The following is a 19,679-nucleotide window of genomic DNA, read 5'->3' as shown; positions in this document are numbered from 1 at the left end:
TCCCTTGAGCAAGGCATCGAACCCCCACTGCTCCCCGGGCGCTGCAGCATAAATGGCTGCCCACTGCTCTGTGTGTGTGTTCACAGTGTGTGTGTTTACTTCTCTGTGTGTGTGCACTTTGAATGGTTAAATGCAGAGCACGAATTCTGAGTATGGGTCACCATACTTGGCTGAATGTCACGTCACGTTCACTTTATAGTTGTGTTGTATAATTTATATAATGATCAACTCATAATAATTGTTTTAATTAATATAATAATTGATACTTTTGATTCAATTTCTTAAAAATGGTTTTAAAAAACTTTGTTTTTATGAAAACCTGTATCTGAATTATTTATGCTCCATGTTGAGTATGGTTTCACTAGTAATAAACATTAGGGGTGAGAAGCTGCACAAATCCACGTTCATTTTCAGCGTTTATTTGCGCATCTTCTCAGTTAACAACGGCTCTGTGTAGTAACAGCTGCTCTATGTGAAATCACGCACCTGATGGAATTTACCGCTGATTAGAGAACTGGCTTTACTGATGAGATGCGAATTAACGATCGGCCCATCGTGATCGGAGCAGCCCTAATAAACATACATTTGCATAAAGCATCCATATTTGTCCATGTCCATCTTGATAGAGTATAATTTAAAAAGTATTAATTCAAGGTACGTTTAGAACAAAAAAAAATATGCGATTAAATTGTGATCATTCATAAGTTAACTCATGAGTTTAAATATTTTAATTGATTGGCTGCCCTAGTTATAAGATAAGATAATTTTGAAAAATATACGCTGAGATATTAATGCACTAATAATGTTTTTTTTTTTGTGTGTAGTACATTGATTCAGACAATAAAATGTATGTACTAAATCATTAACTTAGCATAAATGTACAAAAATGAATATCACATGAAATTAAGTAAATAAGTAATAAGCGCAGTGGCTTCTAAATTACAGAACATTTTTTGAAAGATAAATCTATTACTGAAACTTACATTTTATTTTAGAAAAAAAATCATGTACATGGAATTGCAAACATGTATGTAGATGTAGACCAACATTATAGTAGATATTCTCCAATATTATAGAACATGGCAGATAACTGAAAGATGTTTTCAATCCAGAATGGAGACACACTTAAATGTCTCTTTTCTTGCTTTGTCTCCTGCTTTTCAGTCATTTTAGTGTCCATTCATCCTCATCCCCAAAGACTACTTGGCATTTTACATTTAAACTATGCCATTTGGCTTGAACCATTTGACTGTCTGGCATTTCCTTCCTTTACCTTTGTTGGCTTCCTGTTCTATGACTTTTATTCCCACTCTTCAGTGTGTTTTTGTTTTTCTTTTTTTTTTCTTTTTTTCCTCTGTTAGGGGATTGTCCTGTGTCATAGCAGCTGCAATACTAATCATAACATATTAAGATGGAATAGGAGAAAGTATTTAATCCTCATCCTCACAGCAATGAAGATTTGAAAAAAACTTTGAGACTTTTGACTTTTTGAAATGTTCTTGAAAACAACCTTGTCCCTAATTTTTTTGTAATCATTTTTGGTGCTAAAATACTAAAATTTTGAAGACTGTGTAGCTCTCACTTACTCTTCTGTCTCACACTTTGTTCTTCTCAGGGTTGGGAAGTGACAGACTCCACTGATCCAGGTTCACCGAGACCTCAGCAGCTCCTACCTCCGCTGCCTCAGGGCTGGGAAGAGAAGGTCGATAACCTGGGACGGACATACTATGTCAACCACAACAACCGCACCACACAGTGGAAGAGGCCCAGTAGTGTGTATGTGACCTTTTTTTTATTTATCAAAAAGCATATGTAAAAATGAGCAAAAACACTGAAAAACTAAAATCAGAATATTGATGTGAGTTTCTTTGTGACAATTTTATCTTGTTGATTCCTCTGCAGATGACTAGTTAATGTGCCATTATGTTGAATTTATCCTGATTTTCTGACAACCGTACCAGACTGATATGTGTGGAACAAGTTTTTTCTTCCCGTCTTTGCTTTAGAGATGTGGTTTCAGAAACGGAAAATGATAATAACTTACGGCATATTAACCAAGAAGCCCACAGAGTTTTCCGCTCTCGACGGCACATTAGCGAAGATCTGGAAAATGAGCAGCTGGACATCAGGGACATAGATGATGTTAGTATTTCATTCTGATCGCTGCATCTATGACGCGAGCTAGATGGCATCAACCTTTCTGTGAACAGCTTTTGGTTCTAAATAAAGTACTTCACTGTGTTAAATATTAAAAGATAATCAGATGTTTTTACATATTTAGTGTATATTTAAAAGCAATTTTATGTTAGGTTCTCATGCATATCCTTCCTTTACCAGTCATGGGAACCCATATCAGAGGAGGACCCAACTTTAATGGCAGAAGGTCTAAACCATTCTCTGCCCGGACCCTCCTCTTTGGCGATGCCCCTCTCCAGCACTCCAGGATTTTCAGATGAAATCAGCCTTAGATTGTCTCTCACTCCAGACATGAACGGAGAAATCCCAGGACCCAGCTCTGCTGTGGTAAGAGAGAACAAAGTTATCTGCTGACATCCATGTTCGAAAGGCCAGGGGGAGAATGAGAGAGATAGAGAGGAATGTAAATAAATACAGGTGTATCTCAGTAAATTAGAATGTCATGGAAAAAATTATTAAATAAATTCAGTGGCTCACATTTAACAAAATAATCACACTCATAGCAGTGCAGTTTGGCTCTCTATCAGCACAGCTACTCATGTGATGTTGATCCCTTTTTAATTTTACACATTATGTGTGAAATTCTTGAAATGTTGAGTAAAATTGTATTATTAAAGAGTGTCAAAATGAATTCCACACACGTGCACCTCTGTACACTCATACTGAATCACTCAATGAGTCATTGTGGAGGCAGCGCCTCTGTTCCTCTGTGAACTTCTGCAGAAAGGAGTCACTCAGTTGGGAAAATATTTGCTCCCATTGTACTAAAGACTAGATTTTTTTTTTTTTTGTTTTTTTTTTTTTAAATAATTTTGTGTTTTGGACCTGAGTGGCTTTTGTGGTATTTGCAAATAATGAAACTGGATAATACATTGCTCATTTGTTCAGACAATGTAGTCTACATGTCTAGATGAAAAACAAAATCTGTGTTTTTATAACCTGATCTGTTTCGATTTCCAATTGAGTTAAACAAAGCTGAAGTTGCTACACTCTCCTTTTGTGGCTGAAAGTTTATTCAAATTAGACTAAATGTTTAATAAACAAAAAAGCAAGGGGCCTAGAGAGGTATAAACTGAAAATGTTGCTGCTTCTGATGCCTATCATGACATCTACATATACACATATACACTTTCAAGCATATGCGTATGTGTTTTATAATCACTTGATCTCTCCCTCATCTATCATTCAGTACAAATTGGCACATGTGAGTTCAGATAAATTCAGATGGCTTTGGACACTACTGAACTTTGTGAACAAAAAAAAAAACCTTGAAAGCAGAGGTTGTAAAAAATTGCATTAAATATTGGGTGATTAAATTAAATAACATTGCATATAAAATTTGTGTTTTATTTTTCATGTTAGCTTTGTGCACTACTAAACTTTAATCACGTCATCCCATCTGACAAAAAAGCAGAGTTTATTAAACAAAACATGCATATTATTAAATATTATATTATTTAAATTAAGAAATAAGAAATTATTTCAAATAAATATTATTTACAGATTTATTATAGTACAGATTCAGACAAGGAAAGATTTTTGTTTGCTTGACTTCTGTTTTTGATAACTTGGTTGAATTCAGAGCCTGTGCTGTTCAGAGGACCACTTAGAAAATGACCACTCCGAAAGATGTTCGATATTTATGCCTTTATTTATTTATAACCATGCCTAATGCCTTTTTATCTCTTTCTCTCACTCCAGCAAAGTCATCTTTCCTCTCGGCTACGCTCCTGTAGTATGACTGATGGAGTCAGTGATCAAGCTCCCACACCGACGGTAAATCTTCTTTTCTCCTCCTCACCTCTCCTTCACTCTGCATGTGGTGTTTTTTTCACTCACTCATTCTCAGTATCATAAAGTTTTTCACTCTTTCAGTGTCAAATCAAGAGCTTTAAACTCCTTAACACATTCCAATGTTCACCTGATTTCCAAATGTTCCTCTTGTCTCTAATGAACATCTAAGCTGCTTGCTGTGAATGCTGTGAATGGGACAATAGGAATCTTCGGTAACACTTTATGCAATGCTTTAAAGTCAACATGAAGTTAAAACCCATTCATGATTGTATTGTAAATTTATTTATTAATTGTGATTCATTCAAAAACTTTTTAAAATGGGTTACGAATAAATAAACTTTGGAGCCTTGTCACTACTGACATGTTGAGCCTTGATGCATGTATAGATCACAGGTTCAAATCTGGCATGGAGCATTATCCTGACCACATTTTCCATATCTTACTCATAATATCCGTCCTCTTTCTACAATATCTGTTGAATAAGAATCAAAAACAAAATAATAAACCACACATAATGCTTGACAGATCATTTAATGCACATACACAGGTAGTTAGAAATATCATGAAACTTTGATATATATATATATATATATATATATATATATATATATATATATATATATATATATATATATATATATATAATCATTTATTAATATTTGACTGATCTGTTAAACATTATATTATGAAAATGAAAAAATTCTGTCTGTGTTTGTGTAGTTTTTGTGTGCGTATGTCAAATGATAATTCAAAGTGACTTATGAGGTATTATTATGCAAGTAGGATTGGTTTATTGAAGCTGTAGAGGTGATTATGATGTCATCGGATGAGATAAGTTGACGTGTTTCCATGGTGATAATGTGACTGTGGGAGTTCTCCCAATTGATCATTTAACAGTGCAGCTTGTTCAGTAATGCTTGTAAAGAAGTGCTTCATTCTATTTAAGAGCTGCCTCATAACCGTCACTCCTTGGGGGCATTTTCAGTTTTTAAGAGACAGCTTGCCAAAATAATTTCTCGGTCTTGCAAGCAACAAGAATGAAGTTTGCTTCACGTTTTAAGATGCACAAGCAAAACATTTTGAGTGGTAAATGGTGAGCTGTCTCTTTAAATGAACAGCATGTTTTACAGCAGATAAGCCACATTAGGTAAAATTACATTACCCATGTGAATGAGGTCACCGTGTGAACTGCTCACGATTGCATGAGGCAGGAAACGCACAGAGACAATGTGCACTGCATCTTTGAAGCAATTGTGCTTAAATGGCATGATTCCCAGCTTTGAAACTTTTATTTATTTATTTTCTGCAAAGTTCTTGCAGATTGTTTTAATGCGTGGCACAGTCTGATGACCCTGTCTGCTACGGTGTGCAATAAGTCACCGAAATGAGGTTTGTGGATGGGTCACAAGGTTGGGTTAGTCCCTTGAAAGTTTTGGTGTCCATTTCATTATTGTATCGTGGCATTTAGATCCAATGCATGCTGGGAATTTCCCAGATAAGATCTGGCAGCTCGCGCAGGATAGCTCCAATAACTTTGTGCTGTGGATTAAGATCATTTGTTAAACCTTTATAAAGGCATTAAGCAAATGTGATGAACACTCAAATTGGATTTGCTTCTGTAAGCCTCCTGTGATTCGGTTGTTTGTAGAGCTTTATTTACATGAATAGTAGTTATACTAACAAGGTTTTCAGAATCACATGACTTTGGAATAGTTCACCCATAAATGATAATTTCCCTTCCACTGGAAATAAAAATGCTTTTCCTCATCCGCCTGAATCTGATTGAAATAGCGGCCCATTCCATGTCCTTTCTGCATCACGTCTACTTTGTTCTGACAAGAGGATGATCGGTTGGAGACTCGTTCAATATTTGAGATGTAAAACACTGAGTGCCAGTCGGATATTTTCCCATGTGTTGTTTCCTCTGTTTTTATAGTCGTTGAGTCAGTTGGGAAGTTTGAGTCAGTTTGAACTGCTGAAGGAAGCTACTTATTTGGATGATTCCTGAAAACCTTTTAGATATGTCATTGTGGACACAATGTAATCTCAGGACAGTCTCAGTTACAGTCATTATTATTACTGCATTTATGGAAGCCACCAAAAATACAGTAAAAACAGTCATATTTGAAATTATTAGCGCATATTAAAATAATTGTAATAAAATTTTACATTTAAAAAAAAAAAACAATGAAGACTGGAGTAATGAATGATGAAAATTTAGCTTTGCCTTCACAGGTATAAATAATGTATTAAAAGATATTAAAATAAGAAACAGTTATACAAGTTTGCAATGCAATATTTCAATATTTCTGTTTTACTGTATTTTTTAACATATAAATGCAGACTTGGTAAGCACATGAGTATATATTAAAATGTATTTATTGTTTAGTTTTTAGTTAGGCTTCATTTTAACAAACGTCCTTACCATTGTATGAATTATATTAAAAGAATGGTTCACACAAAATGAAAATCCTGTTCTGATTTTTTTATCATCTTGAGACAAAAACAAAATGTTGACACTAATCATCCCTTAATTGCAAATTAATGACCCCCCCCCCCACACACACACACACACACAAATATGCACCTGGGTATTTCTTTCACTCTCCTATCACTCTTTAATCAAATCTCAATTTGTTCTCAATTCCAGCAGTGATTTCTAATTAAATACACTCCCTATAGTTCATGGGTATAGTTCATGGGTTGCTGAATCCTTACATCACACCGCAGGGCACCTCTCACAAAATCACCTAAAATAATAAGAACCACCCTAAAATCACTTCCCCATCTACTCGTCGTTCCGCTTTCTGGCTGACCCTGTCCTTACATTTGCCCTCATTACCCTTCTCCCACTGGCCCAAAACAGGGCGATTGCCTGCCCCATCTAAAAGCAGCTGTTATTGCCCAGCAGAGCTCCCAGACCCGACGAACAAGAGCACAAACGGTCACAGGCGTTGAGGACACCATGGTAATGTCCACATGTTGTACATTTGTGCTCTCCTTTTGTTTTTATGTTTTTATTAGTTTTTTTAGATGTGGTTGTTTATTCATTATTATTAATATAATTACAGTTTTATTACTTTTGTAAATAAAATGTATTTATGAGTGTTCTTTAAGGATGGCACCTCTCATTTAACTTTTTTTTTCATTTTGCAACACTTCTTTAATGTGATATTGCTGTAATATATTGTGAGTTAATGTATTTATTGATTTATTTTCACTTTTAGTAAATTTATTTTCACTTTTATTTAAAGTTAATATAATTTATTATGACATAAATTTATATTTATAAATGTATATAATTTTTTTTATGAACCATTTTATATTTCATATTTAGATTCCACATTCCGTATTTTTCGTCTTTATTGGTGTCACATCTCATTTCATAAATATCTTTTCTCTTTTATTTTATACAGATTTTTGAGTGTTTGTATGACTATAAATTGAGAGATTGTCAGGGATCAGTTTACGCCCAGCATGTCCATCTTTACTCTATGTATGAATTCACCCAGACACTGTTTTGGGTGTTGTGTTGCTTAGGTGTTCTTATGTGTTTGTGAAAATGTGTCAGTGTTCTGGTTTTAAGTGTACAGTATTCCCACACTCATCATATTGGATGCCATATCAGGTAACAAGGCTTCCAAATACATATATGACCCTAAAATAAAATCTAAACCGATTCATTCATTGTAGCAGAACTGACAATAGCCGCTTTTCCACTGTCAGGTCAGTGTGAGCCAGTGCTTTAAACGGGCCGGGCGAACCTGTAGCACCAAAGCCAAAATAGCGCTGTTGTGATAAAGAATTAAGAAGCTGATGTCGGATTTCTTCAATGGGTCGCATTTACCATGTTTACTATGGTAATGTAGTCTTTTGCATCGCTTATAAATATTTCTGCCTTTTATGGTGATTATAATCCACATTGGATCAAGTTTTTTTTAAACACTCGCTGCTGACTGAAAGTGAGTTTTGAGCTCAATTTATTTGAAAAAGTTTTTAATTCTGGTGTTATAGCTGTTAGCTTTATGAAATGAGAAACTCCGCCTTTGTACATAACTACTCCTCTAGCCCCAGCTGGCCCACTTTGGCCCAAGGTTTTCGTCGGGCCAAAAAAAACGAGCTGTTGGCCCAAAGGAAGCACAGATGAGGCACAATCAAGCAACGGAAGTGACAGTGGAAATGCGACTGGCCCTGGCACACACTAGCACGGCCTCTTTGGCCCGACAGTGGAAACGCGGCTAGTGATACAGATTTTAATATCAACAAGTCTCTTTGTTTTATGAATATTCAAAATTTTCATTTAAATTTGTTTAGTCTCCATCGGCTTCCTACGCCTTGACCACACCAGGCCTTCCGCCAGGCTGGGAGGAACGCAGAGACCCCAAGGGACGAACATACTACGTCAACCACAACAACCGTAGCACCACCTGGACGCGGCCCATTCTGCAGGTACAGGATTCTAGCATAGCCTGGCTAAAGCTAACGGAGGTTTGTTTTTCACCAAGTGTCTTCCATGACCCTCCTTGTTTATTGGCCGATCTTTTTAAACCTAGTCAGTCTCATTTACTTTCTGTTGTTCTGCCTTTATCTGTTTGCTTCCATGTTCTTGTGTACTTGTCCCGTCACAGTGTCTGTTATCTGTTTTGCTAATCATGTGTTTTCTTGATCTATTTATTGCCACTCTGGTTCCGATTGATCTTTATCTTCTATTTCTGGTCCTTGTGGTAGTAAACTCTCTATTCTTCACGCTTCGTATGATTTTCTTTATTTTTTTTTATAATAGACCACATAAAAAGGCTTATTTAACTGATCTCCAAACTTTGAACTTCTTTAAAATATTCTGTAGTCATTTATAAACAAGACGAACCTTCATGTTTGTCACCACAATCAAATTAAACCTTAGAATTATTGATCAGTTTAATAAGCCTTCATTTCCTACAGTATTGTACACCTGGTCTATTCTGGACCTCTTTTAAACCTTGAATGCAGTCTGACTAGGGTCAGTGTTGGATGGCGTGCCCTTGGACAATACCATGTGGTGACTAGCTAGCTCATCCTTTTCTTTGACCAGCAGCACACTGAAGATGGAGCCAGTACCTCAGCTGCGGCAGCAGGAGGCGCTACAGCTGCCACAACCCCCACTTCCACCCCTTCCTCCTCCAGCGGCCATCTAAGCGAACCACAAGTGCGAAGAGCCCGTAGCCTCAGTTCCCCCACTGTCACTCTCTCTTCCTCTCTAGAGGTGAGAACATCCGCTTTTCCCTCTATTTCATCCACCGACTTCCTTCTTTTTGTTTACTTTGCCCCTCCACCTGATTCCAGTCCATCTGTTAAAGGGATAGTTCACCCAAAATGGAAAGTCTATCATCATTTACTCAACTTCCACTTGTTCCAAACCTGTATGAGTTTCTTTCCTCTGTTGAACACAAAAGAAAACATTTTGAAGAATGCTGGTTAGCAAACAGCTGACGTTAACCTTTGAATATGGAAGTCAATGGCTACCAGCAACTGTCTGGTTACCAACATTTTTCAAAATGTCTTCTGTGTTCAACAGAAGAAAGAAACTCGTACAGGTTTGGAACAACTTAATTATCCTTCTCATGATGACAGAGTTATACATTTAACCGTCTGATTAATCTCAAACACTCTTGTTTGTTATTAACCAGTATTTATTTATTTATTTTTCTTTTATTATTTTTTTTAATTCTTTGTACTTTTATACAGTGTTCCAGACTTTAAAAAAAAAATCTATATTATTTACACTACTACTATTTAAAAGTTTGAGGTCTGTAAAGTTTTTTTTATTATTGTTTTTGAAAAAGTATCTTATGCTCACCAAGGCTGTATTTATACTAAAATCAGTAATTTTGTGAAGTATTATTACAATTTAAAATAACTGTACTCTATTTTAATATTTTAAAATGTTATCAATGCCTGTGATGCAATTTTCAGCAGCCATTACTCCAGTCTTCAGTGTCACATGATCCTTCTGAATTTATATATAAACATGATAATAGAATTTAAAATGTTATATAGCTTATAAATGTTCCACACATTATATTCAATATTTATAATATGTCAACATTATAAAGGTCTTTACTTCATCCATTTGAAGTGTTTGCTGATCAAGTGTTAATTTCTTGGGAAAAGAGTTAACTGTGAATATCTTTTAAATATATACATTAACATTGTTTTTTTTGTTTTTGTACTTGCCATATTTTGCTTTGTTTGTTTCCCCTTAGTGACAACAATGCCAGTCTTTGTTTTTCCTCATATTTTGACATTGTTGACTTAATGTGAGGAATTTTTATTATATGTTTGATTGATTGATAGACTTTATTAATCCCACATTGGGGAAATTTCTGTGTTACAGCAGCTCAAAAATAAAAATATAATAGAATAGAATAGAATAAGAGTGGTTACAATAACAGTAATAATGATTAGAGAACAACTGTATTCACACAATAACCAACCTTATGTAAACAGACAGTATATAAATACAAATATACAATTATACAAATAAGTATAATGTAAATGAACGAAGGTTACATATTGCACAATTGTAGGTGACACACGTAATAAATAGATAAAGAAATACACATAATGCAGAATAATTGTCCGGTGCTACTTAAAGTTCCGAAGCAGCTTGCAGTGCTGCATTATGATGTTGCATTAAAAAGTCTGACTGCTGCTGGAATGAAGGACCTGCGGAAGCGCTCATTCTTACACTGAGGGTGCAGCAGTCTGCTACTGAAGGAGCTGCTCAAGGAGCTCACAGTCTCATGCAGGGGGTGAGAAGTGTTGCCCATAATAGATGTCAACCTGGCTAACATCCTCCTCTCCCCCACCTCCTCTATGGTGTCCAGAGGGCAGACCAGAACAGAGCTAGCCTTCTTCACCAGTTTATTAAGCTTTTTCCTGTCCCTTTCTGTACTCCCAGCTCCCCAGCATACTACTGCATAAAATATTGCAGATGCCACCACAGAGTCATAAAAAGTTTTTAACAGAGACCTGCACACACCGAAAGAACTCAGCCTCCTCAGCAGGTGGAGACGGCTTTGGCCCTTCTTGTACAGGACATCTGTGTTTGTGGACCAGTCTAGTTTCTTGTTAAGGTGAACACCCAGGTATTTGTATGTCTCCACCATCTCAATGTCAACACCCTGGATGTTCACCGGTGTAGCACCAGGTGGCCTCCGGCGAAAGTCAACTACCATCTCCTTAGTCTTGCTGGCGTTGATGTGAAGGTGGTTTAACTCACACCAGTTGACAAAGTCCCCGATGACCTCCCGGTACTCCTGGTCATTCTCCTCTGCAACCCTCCCAACAATGGCAGTATCGTCTGAGAACTTCTGCATGTGACAGCTGCTTGTATTATACCTGAAGTCTGCTGTATACAGGGTGTAGAGAAAAGGAGCAAGCACTGTCCCCTGTGGTGCTCCTGTGCTGCTCATCACCACATCAGACACACAGTCCTGGAGCCTCACATACTGTGGTCTGTCTGTGAGGTAACTGATGGTCCATGCAGACAGGTGTTGGTCAACACCAGCCCCCAATAGCTTCTCCCAGAGCAGTGATGGTTGAATTGTATAGAAAGCACTGGAAAAATAAAAAAACATGACCCTCACAGTGCTCCCAGTGCTCTCCAGATGTGACAGTGCTCTGTGTGAAAGATAGATGATGGCACAAACCCTATGCCTGGTTGGTAAGCAAACTGTAGGGGATCCAGTTCTGAACTCACCACGGTTCTCAGATGTCATAGTACAATCCTCTCCAAGGTCTTCATCAGGTGTGAAGTTAAGGCAACTGGTCTGAAGTGATTGGGCTCCCTGGGATGTGCAGTTTTTGGAACTGGAACAACACACGAAGTCTTCCAAAGAACTGGAACTCGCTCCAGACTCAGGCTCAAATTGAAGATGTGCAGGATGACTTCGCTGAGCTGATCTGCACAATCTTTAAGCATTCTGGGGCAGATTCCATCCGGGCCCGGTGCCTTTCTTGCCTTGATCTTTTTTAGCTCAATCCTCACCTGATTGACTGTCAGAGAGAGTGTGGAGCGCGTGGAGTTCTGAAGAAAAAAGGATCACTTCTAGATAAACTTTTGAAGTAATAGTTGTTAAAGCTCAAGTCTGGACATATGGTTCCTTCAGTTTGAGTGTCTTTGATTTGAATCGTGTCATTTACGTAAATGAGATTCAGTTCATCATTCATGCAACTGACAAAGTCAGTCTTTCATCACATTTGGTGGTAGACAAGTGTCAGTTTTATTTCCATTGCGACAGTGCAGAGTAATATAATCACAATATCCACACACAGTTGGTTGAAATGGGAAATCAGAATCACATTCTATGACCACTGCCACTGGCTTCTTTTAGCTATGAAAAGCTGAGGCAAATGATTATTTGTAGCCCTTGTATTGTGCATGGATCAGTTTTAATATGAAAGTCAGATTTCCCAAAAGCCAACCGTTTCGTGACCCGTCTGCTCCAGACCTTTCAATTCAAGTTAATTTAATTCACGTCGATGCACAGTAAAAGAAAAAAATAACTGGTTATTTCTGTTTTGTGCTGTTATCATTAATCATTTTGTTCTCTTGCAGCTGCCAGCAAACTTGTTTTGTTTTATGAAGCGTTTTCTTTTTTTGCACGCTATGGCATTATGAAGTCAGATATTTTTGCTTAATAAATGCTAAAATTTATTTTTGCTTACTTTGTCAGGCAAGTTCCTACAAAACACAGTGCTAGTTTTGACTCCCATATCACTCCATATTCACTTTAGTCTCACAAAACGAATTAATTTTAACCATGCAATATTTAAATAGTTTGATTAGATTTTCAAGCATAATAATTTATAGGCGTCCCAGTAATTGTCATACTTTTTAGAGGAAAAAAAAAATTAAATGTATTTATCTTTTTTCCTTCCATTTTTTTTTTTTTTTTTTTTTTCATTGAAATCGGTTAATTTTGCTTAAATTTTTCACATGGGTTTTGACAATCTTTTAGTTTTTTTTTCTCAAATAGACATATTACATAGGAATAAACACATTATGAATATACTGTCAGAATTTTTTTTTTTTGTTATATAAACTGTACATTTATTCATGCCCTCTAAGATAAGATGAGACTTTGACTATACAAAAAAAAAACTTCTTGAGATTTACTGTATTTGCAATCATCCCACAGACTTTCAGAAGTTTAGCTCTTATTGGTGATGTTGAAATCTTCTCAAAGTTGAATTGAGCAGCTGTTGTTTGTATGAAGTTTTAATATGCTCCTCAACATTTACGTGTGCATGGAAGAAAAGGGCTTCTACTCCCACTTTGAACATTCGTATCAGTTGACGCTACCTGAAACGTAAAACCTAAAAGCTGTCCGTTTGCTTATCGTGAAACGCGCCAAAGTGTCACTATTGCCAAAAAGTAGTTTAACTTTCCAAACAGCCATGACTTCATATTTTCCTTCAGTTCTCTTGCTCTAAATCCATGTCTGATCTTTAACATATTTCTTATTTTGATTTTATAGTATATTGTTCTGAAATATATCTGTATATATCTACTAAACTTTCCCATAATGTTTTTGATTGTTATGAAATAATTTTATTTTATGCATTTGATACAGTATATTACAATAATATTTTTATATTGTTATTTATTTGTAATGCTTTAGACTTGTGTACATACTGTTTTTACTGTTTGTTTTTATAAATGTATTGCAAATTATTTCCAGTGATAATTGATTACAGGCCACATATGGTGTTTATAAAGCACAAATTGTAATTTAATCCAGAATATTCCTTTTAAAATGTCAAACAATTTTATCTGCGATGATGGGCCTCAGCCAGAGCTAATGGCCTCCGCAGTGAAGAATGCCTTTGCTAATGGAATAAACAATAGCTCTGTTGGCGAATCTGCAGATGTTGGGAAATAAATGTCTTGTGTTCTCTCTGATAGCAAATATTGCTAATTACAGCCCCACACAAAAAAACTAGTAGCTAACAAAAAATGCATGGGACTGCCTGGTGTGATCCTGATTAAAATCCCTCTTCTGTAACTCTTGCTTCTTTCTGTCATATCTTGACCTCGATTATTAAACAGAAATAATGTTTCAGTGCATCTCTTAACCAAAGCATCTCTGGCCTCTTGAAACATGAAACTTTTTGAAAGGTATCTTGTGTTTGATCTTAGTACAGGGAAATCAATTATTGACCATTCCTTGCATAAGAAGAGGTTTTCTCTCATTTATGCATTTGATATTGTATCGTAGAGATATATATTGATATCTATTGATATATAGTGACCGATCCTTACACGACCAATATACAATCTGTTGTTTTGATTTTCTTCTACTACCATGTTATTATTAGCTGCACTCAAGTAGTTTGAATATTTAAAATTAATATTTTATATATTATAATATGATTTATGATGCTGTAGATTAGTGGTTTTGGATTCAATATATATATACATATATATATATATATGTATATGTGTATGTGTGTTTTGTGTATGTATATTTATGTGTGTGTGTGTGTGTGTATTATTTATAATAATATTTGTTGTTAATATAAAATGGAATATATTATAATATTATTTATAATGCTGTAGACTTGTGGCTTTGCATTTGTGTATAATATAATATGTATATATACATTTTAATAATATTCCTCTACTCTTTATGATAATAGAATATTTTAGATATTGTCATTAATTAAGATGCTATAGACTTGTGGAACGGATGTTTTTAAGGTTTGCTTTTACAAATTAAAAGAATATTCTCAAATTTCTTAAGTATAAAGTTTGTGAAGAAAAAAATAATGTGGCTAAAATGATTCACAAACGTTTGAGTGTTAAGTTAGGAGCTGGATTAGTTGCTGAGAAGTATGTGAAGTATGCTTTGAAAGGAATGTAAAAACATCCCATTTTAAGTTACGTTTCATTTAATTTTGATCGGTTGTGTCAGAGTTAAGAGCTGGTTCTTTGTAGTTCATGTTCTGTGTTATTAGCACTCTGGGAACACAGTCCTATTCCTTGTTCTAATCTTATTTTTGTTGGTTTAGCTTTCAGAAGGAAAGAATGCTTAATTCCTTCATCAGATGAGCAATTGTGACTAATCACACGACAGGTGCTACATTTGCATCTGAAGATATTCTTATCTTATCGTTTACATAAAGAAATGCCAGGTTTTATTTATAAATAATCAGTGTTGCGAAGGGCTAAAGTGTTGAAAGGGAACCATTTGTTTTTGGAAAAAAAGAGAGCGCGAGAGAGAGAGAGAGGTGAAAGATGGCCAGAGGTGAAATGGAGTTGAAATCCTCCTGTGTTGTGCACTAATTAAAATTTTAGCAGGATTAAATAACAGTGGGACGCTCATTAACCCATACTGCATTTTCCAAATCTTTAAAAAAAAATTAATTTTCAATTCGCAGAAGTCTTTCCTACAGAGATTCAAATTAATTACACACAAGAGCTGTAAAACTAAATAACAGTCTGACAAACAGGGAAATAATTAACATTGGCTCTGTTTCCTTTTGCAGGGAGCCAATAACGCCCAGATACGGCGAGCCGTAAAGGACACGCTTTCCAACCCTCAGTCCCCGCAGCCGTCTCCCTACAGCTCACCCAAATCCCAACATAAAGTAAACCAGAGCTTTCTGCCCCCCGGATGGGAAATGAGAAGTGCACCGAATGGACGGCCGTTCTTTATCGACCACAACAGCAGAACCACCACATGGGTAAGACAAACGCTTCCAAACCTAGTGAAGTTCATGGTAAGGGCAATGCCAGCATGCTTTGTAATGACTTCTGAGGGAAACATGCAAGATGGCCATAAATGAAAAGATTAAAATAAAAGATAAAATAAGAAAAAAATTATTATATATAGTTTCACATAATTAAAAATCTATGTTAATGGAAGACTCTGTTGTAATCCTAGTTTGAAGTGTTATATATTAGTTCTAGGTGTACTATGTTTCGAGATGTTGGAGAACGGCAGCGCTTTAGGTCTGCAGTTCCATTTGCTGACATAACTATGGTTTATATGCAGCTGTGATCACTGCTAATATCTATTTATATCTCATCACTAAGCATTTGTTTACTACGATACAAATACTGTCAGCAGTTTGACTTGGAGCTTGACTGGTCAGCTTTTTCTCACAGCAGTCAGACAGTATCCTCCTGCACTGTCTGCTCTCAGCTGCAGAGTTTTCAGAGAATTTGTTTTTATTTTATAATGAATCATGAATATTCTTATAATATATACAAGAATATATATGGATGGATTTATATTTCTATATAAATATAACACTAAAATTGAAATGAAAATGGGAAAAACAAACCTACACATTAACAATAACTATAATAGTATATCAGTTTGTATTGTCTCCAGTACAAACTTCTAATTTAATGATAATAATTAATAATGAAAATAAAAATAATCAGTAATAATAATACATTAAGTGGTAGCCATTTTCTCAAATGTTTGAAGTGTAGATCTGGTATTTTTTAAATGTTGTTAAATGTTTGCCTACGTTGCGCGAAAGGTATTTGGCGGAAAAAAAAAGACTTTCAAAGATACACACACACCAACACACACAATCTTGCTCACAATTGCACACTTCAGTGTCCCATAGCTGGAGGGATGCCCCGGGTGATGCAGACATCAATGTGCCACCTGGTGTCTGACAGAGGAACTGCAGCTTCTCTCTAGTGCCCTAATTTCCCCCAGCACAGACTCGCCTTTGTCCATTTCTCTGTTAAATGTATTACATTCTCTTTGTCTTTGTAACTGGACAGGTTTAAAGTAAATTGAAAATAAATTGTTTTTCTTTTCTTTGCACGATTGCATGTAATAGTACATTGTGGTTTACAAAGTATGTCTTTATTAAATCCTGCTTGTGGTTTTGAAATGTCCACAGAGAAGACTAAAAAGTTCACTGTGTGTATTTACTGTATAATCTCCCCGTGAGACGTAAAGAAGTAAAATCATTCCAGTATTACTAACTTATTGTCTAAAGAACTGCATTTTGGCAGCAGACAGCAAATGCAATTTACTGCTAAATGAGGATAAAACCTTCAGGGAAAATCTGAGCATGTGTCAACCTCTCTCTTTTTCTTTTACAGGAAGATCCTCGCTTAAAGTATCCTGTTCACATGAGGACAAAAGCATCCCTGGACCCTGGCGACCTCGGCCCACTTCTTGTGAGTATAAAGAGAGTGGCGTTAAAGCTCTTTCAACAGCCTTGTGTGACATGTGTCCTTGTGATGTGACACAGCGATGCAGATTCATGAAGGCAACAGTGATATCATACGAGAATCGCGAAACTAATTCAATCTGCAAAGCCAAAAATAGGATTAAGTCTGACAATTGAATGGGAAAACCATAACTAATGACACAACAGCAGAAATATGACTGTGGTGTTTTCTGGATTTCTTTGTTGATGTACAATGGCCTCAAGCGGTTTTGTAAAAGAACAATGCTACATAAAATTTGACAGTGGAGTAGCTCATCTGAGAATGTTTTTATATATATATATATATATATATATATATATATATATATATATATATATATATACCTATAATAAAATTTGCCCAAGAACAATACTGAAATCTAATCCAAAAAGAACACTTGATAACCGCCAAAATTGACATTGGCAAGTAAATGCAATGCTCACTGGTTGGCTGATAACTTTATAAAGAAATGCAACATAATACAATTTACAATAACAGCAATTTGCAGGATTGTATTCAGATATAATAGTGTATCTGGTTTTTTTTATTTTTTATTTTCTGGAACTCAACTGTGGCAATACGTGAACGGTTACTCACATTGAGCCAATATAAATGCAAATAGAAGCAAAATGTAGCAAAATGTTTTGTATTGTCACCTCATTTCACTTCAGAGACTGTCTTCACATCACAAGAACCTCACAAATGTTCAAAAATGTTCTAAAAATTCCCATAAATAATCTAAATAATTAATCCTGTTTATACTGTATATAGACTAAATATGTTTTAAAATATTATTTATATTTATGTATAGTGTATATAGTAAATAAATAAGAAAAATCAAATAAAATTCATTTTTGAACCCAAGGAATAATGCATCCCTGGTGATACTTTACCATAAATGATCTCCAGTGAGCACAAGCTTTTTATCATTTATTATGTTTGTTTGAGAACAGTTTGGTTTTTGACTCTTCTTTTTGCAAGAGTTGATGCAATATGCATCTCACATGATGAGATTGTGAGGAAACTCCGTTTTTTTCCCCCCACCTAGGAGAGATGTTTGGTAATCACACTTTCTCTTCTCAGGTTTTCAGTGGAAATGCATGCCAGCAAACAGGGACTAATCTAATATACATCCATTTTTTTGCTCTTTTTCACATAACGTTGAAAATGCCATACACATGCAAGTCAACTAAAAAGTACATTAATATATGCGAATACATCCATTTCTGTAACTTCAAAACATTGCTTTTTTTTTATTACACACTCTTACATCAAATGTCTAAGAATTTATTTTTTCCCCTTCATCTGACAGCTAGTACATTCCAGTGTTAAGTATAATTGATATACTATTATAGTATTTATTACTATTTTTAGTTTTCAGTTTTTCCTTACATTTTAGTAATTGTTATGTGCTTTTGTCATTATTAGTTTTTAATATTTCCATTTAGCTTTAATTACTGGGTTTAATTTTTAGCAATTTTAGTACTTTAATTTCAATTAGTTGCCAAAGCAACAACACTAAATGTTTTTTAGTTTATAATCTAATACTTATATTTTATTTTATCTTTATTTAAATTGACCTAGTTAAGAGTAACAACTGGTACATTCACACATATATTTTGTATATGATTTTTCTTTTTTTTTTTTAACTGTATAAATGATTCCCAGTGCATTTACTGTAGTTTTGTCTCACAAGCTGGTGGTGTGTGTGTGTGTGTGTGTGTGATTTCTCTTTTGGTGGCATGGGGGAACATGGTGCGCTCTGCGCTCGATGCTGTTTGTGACAGAATCTTCCAGAGGAGGTCGGTCCTCTCTCTGTCTGTGTGTTTACCTGCCTGCCCACCAGCCTGGCTGCCCTCTCCACCTTTCTTATCATTGCTGGCATGGATGACACTCCCTCCTTTTCCCTTTGTTTTACTCCTACTTTCACTTTTACTTTCAGTCTTTGTCAGGTTTCTTCTTCTTCTTGATCCGATTTCTTTTTTTGGTAAGGCTTTTTTTTTTTTCTTAGTGCTTTCAGCTCTCTATAGAGTTCAATATTGAGAAGTATTACAGTAGTAGTAGTATTATTATTTTCAAAAGTATTTTTGAAATTTATTCATTTTCTTCATAGGAATCTCAGAATATTATGTTTTAAGCTTTGAACCAAACCAACAATTAAAATCATAGCATACAAGATTTTTTTTTTTCTATGTATTTTATTGCCATTATCTTTTATGGTCTAGTGCTACATTAATTAAAATGGTAAATAGCTAATGTTATGTAGTTTCTGCTTGTCTGCCTGATTACCAGTGGCTGATTTTTTATTTATTTATTTTATTTTTTTTAAATGCATAAACAGCAAGAAAAGTCTATTTTTCTTTCTGCCTAACACATGGATTAATGACTGGGTCAAATGCTGAATGAGTGGCAGAATGATTTTCAACAAAATATAGGGTTTTGGGTTGTGACATACCAAGAA

The 19,679-nt window shown here is 35.3% G+C and overlaps 1 protein-coding gene across 1 annotated transcript in view; it reads left to right on the top strand.

Annotated features, from left to right (window-relative positions):
- The window catches only part of LOC132130286 (E3 ubiquitin-protein ligase NEDD4-like), a 74,970-nt gene that overhangs the window by 45,273 nt on the left and 10,018 nt on the right, over positions 1-19,679 (top strand). The window contains exons 7-16 of the mRNA XM_059541979.1: positions 825-847; positions 1,576-1,776; positions 2,007-2,142; positions 2,338-2,523; positions 3,898-3,972; positions 6,857-6,958; positions 8,305-8,439; positions 9,062-9,232; positions 15,523-15,720; positions 17,108-17,185. Coding sequence (XP_059397962.1) covers positions 825-847; positions 1,576-1,776; positions 2,007-2,142; positions 2,338-2,523; positions 3,898-3,972; positions 6,857-6,958; positions 8,305-8,439; positions 9,062-9,232; positions 15,523-15,720; positions 17,108-17,185 — 1,305 coding nt within the window. The remainder of the gene's footprint in view (positions 1-824; positions 848-1,575; positions 1,777-2,006; positions 2,143-2,337; positions 2,524-3,897; positions 3,973-6,856; positions 6,959-8,304; positions 8,440-9,061; positions 9,233-15,522; positions 15,721-17,107; positions 17,186-19,679) is intronic.

Source organism: Carassius carassius, chromosome 47, assembly GCF_963082965.1.
Source record: "Carassius carassius chromosome 47, fCarCar2.1, whole genome shotgun sequence".
NCBI classification, from domain to species: domain Eukaryota; kingdom Metazoa; phylum Chordata; class Actinopteri; order Cypriniformes; family Cyprinidae; genus Carassius; species Carassius carassius.
The sequence above is the reverse complement of the archived record's forward strand: the minus strand, read 5'-3'. Positions and strand labels throughout refer to the sequence as shown.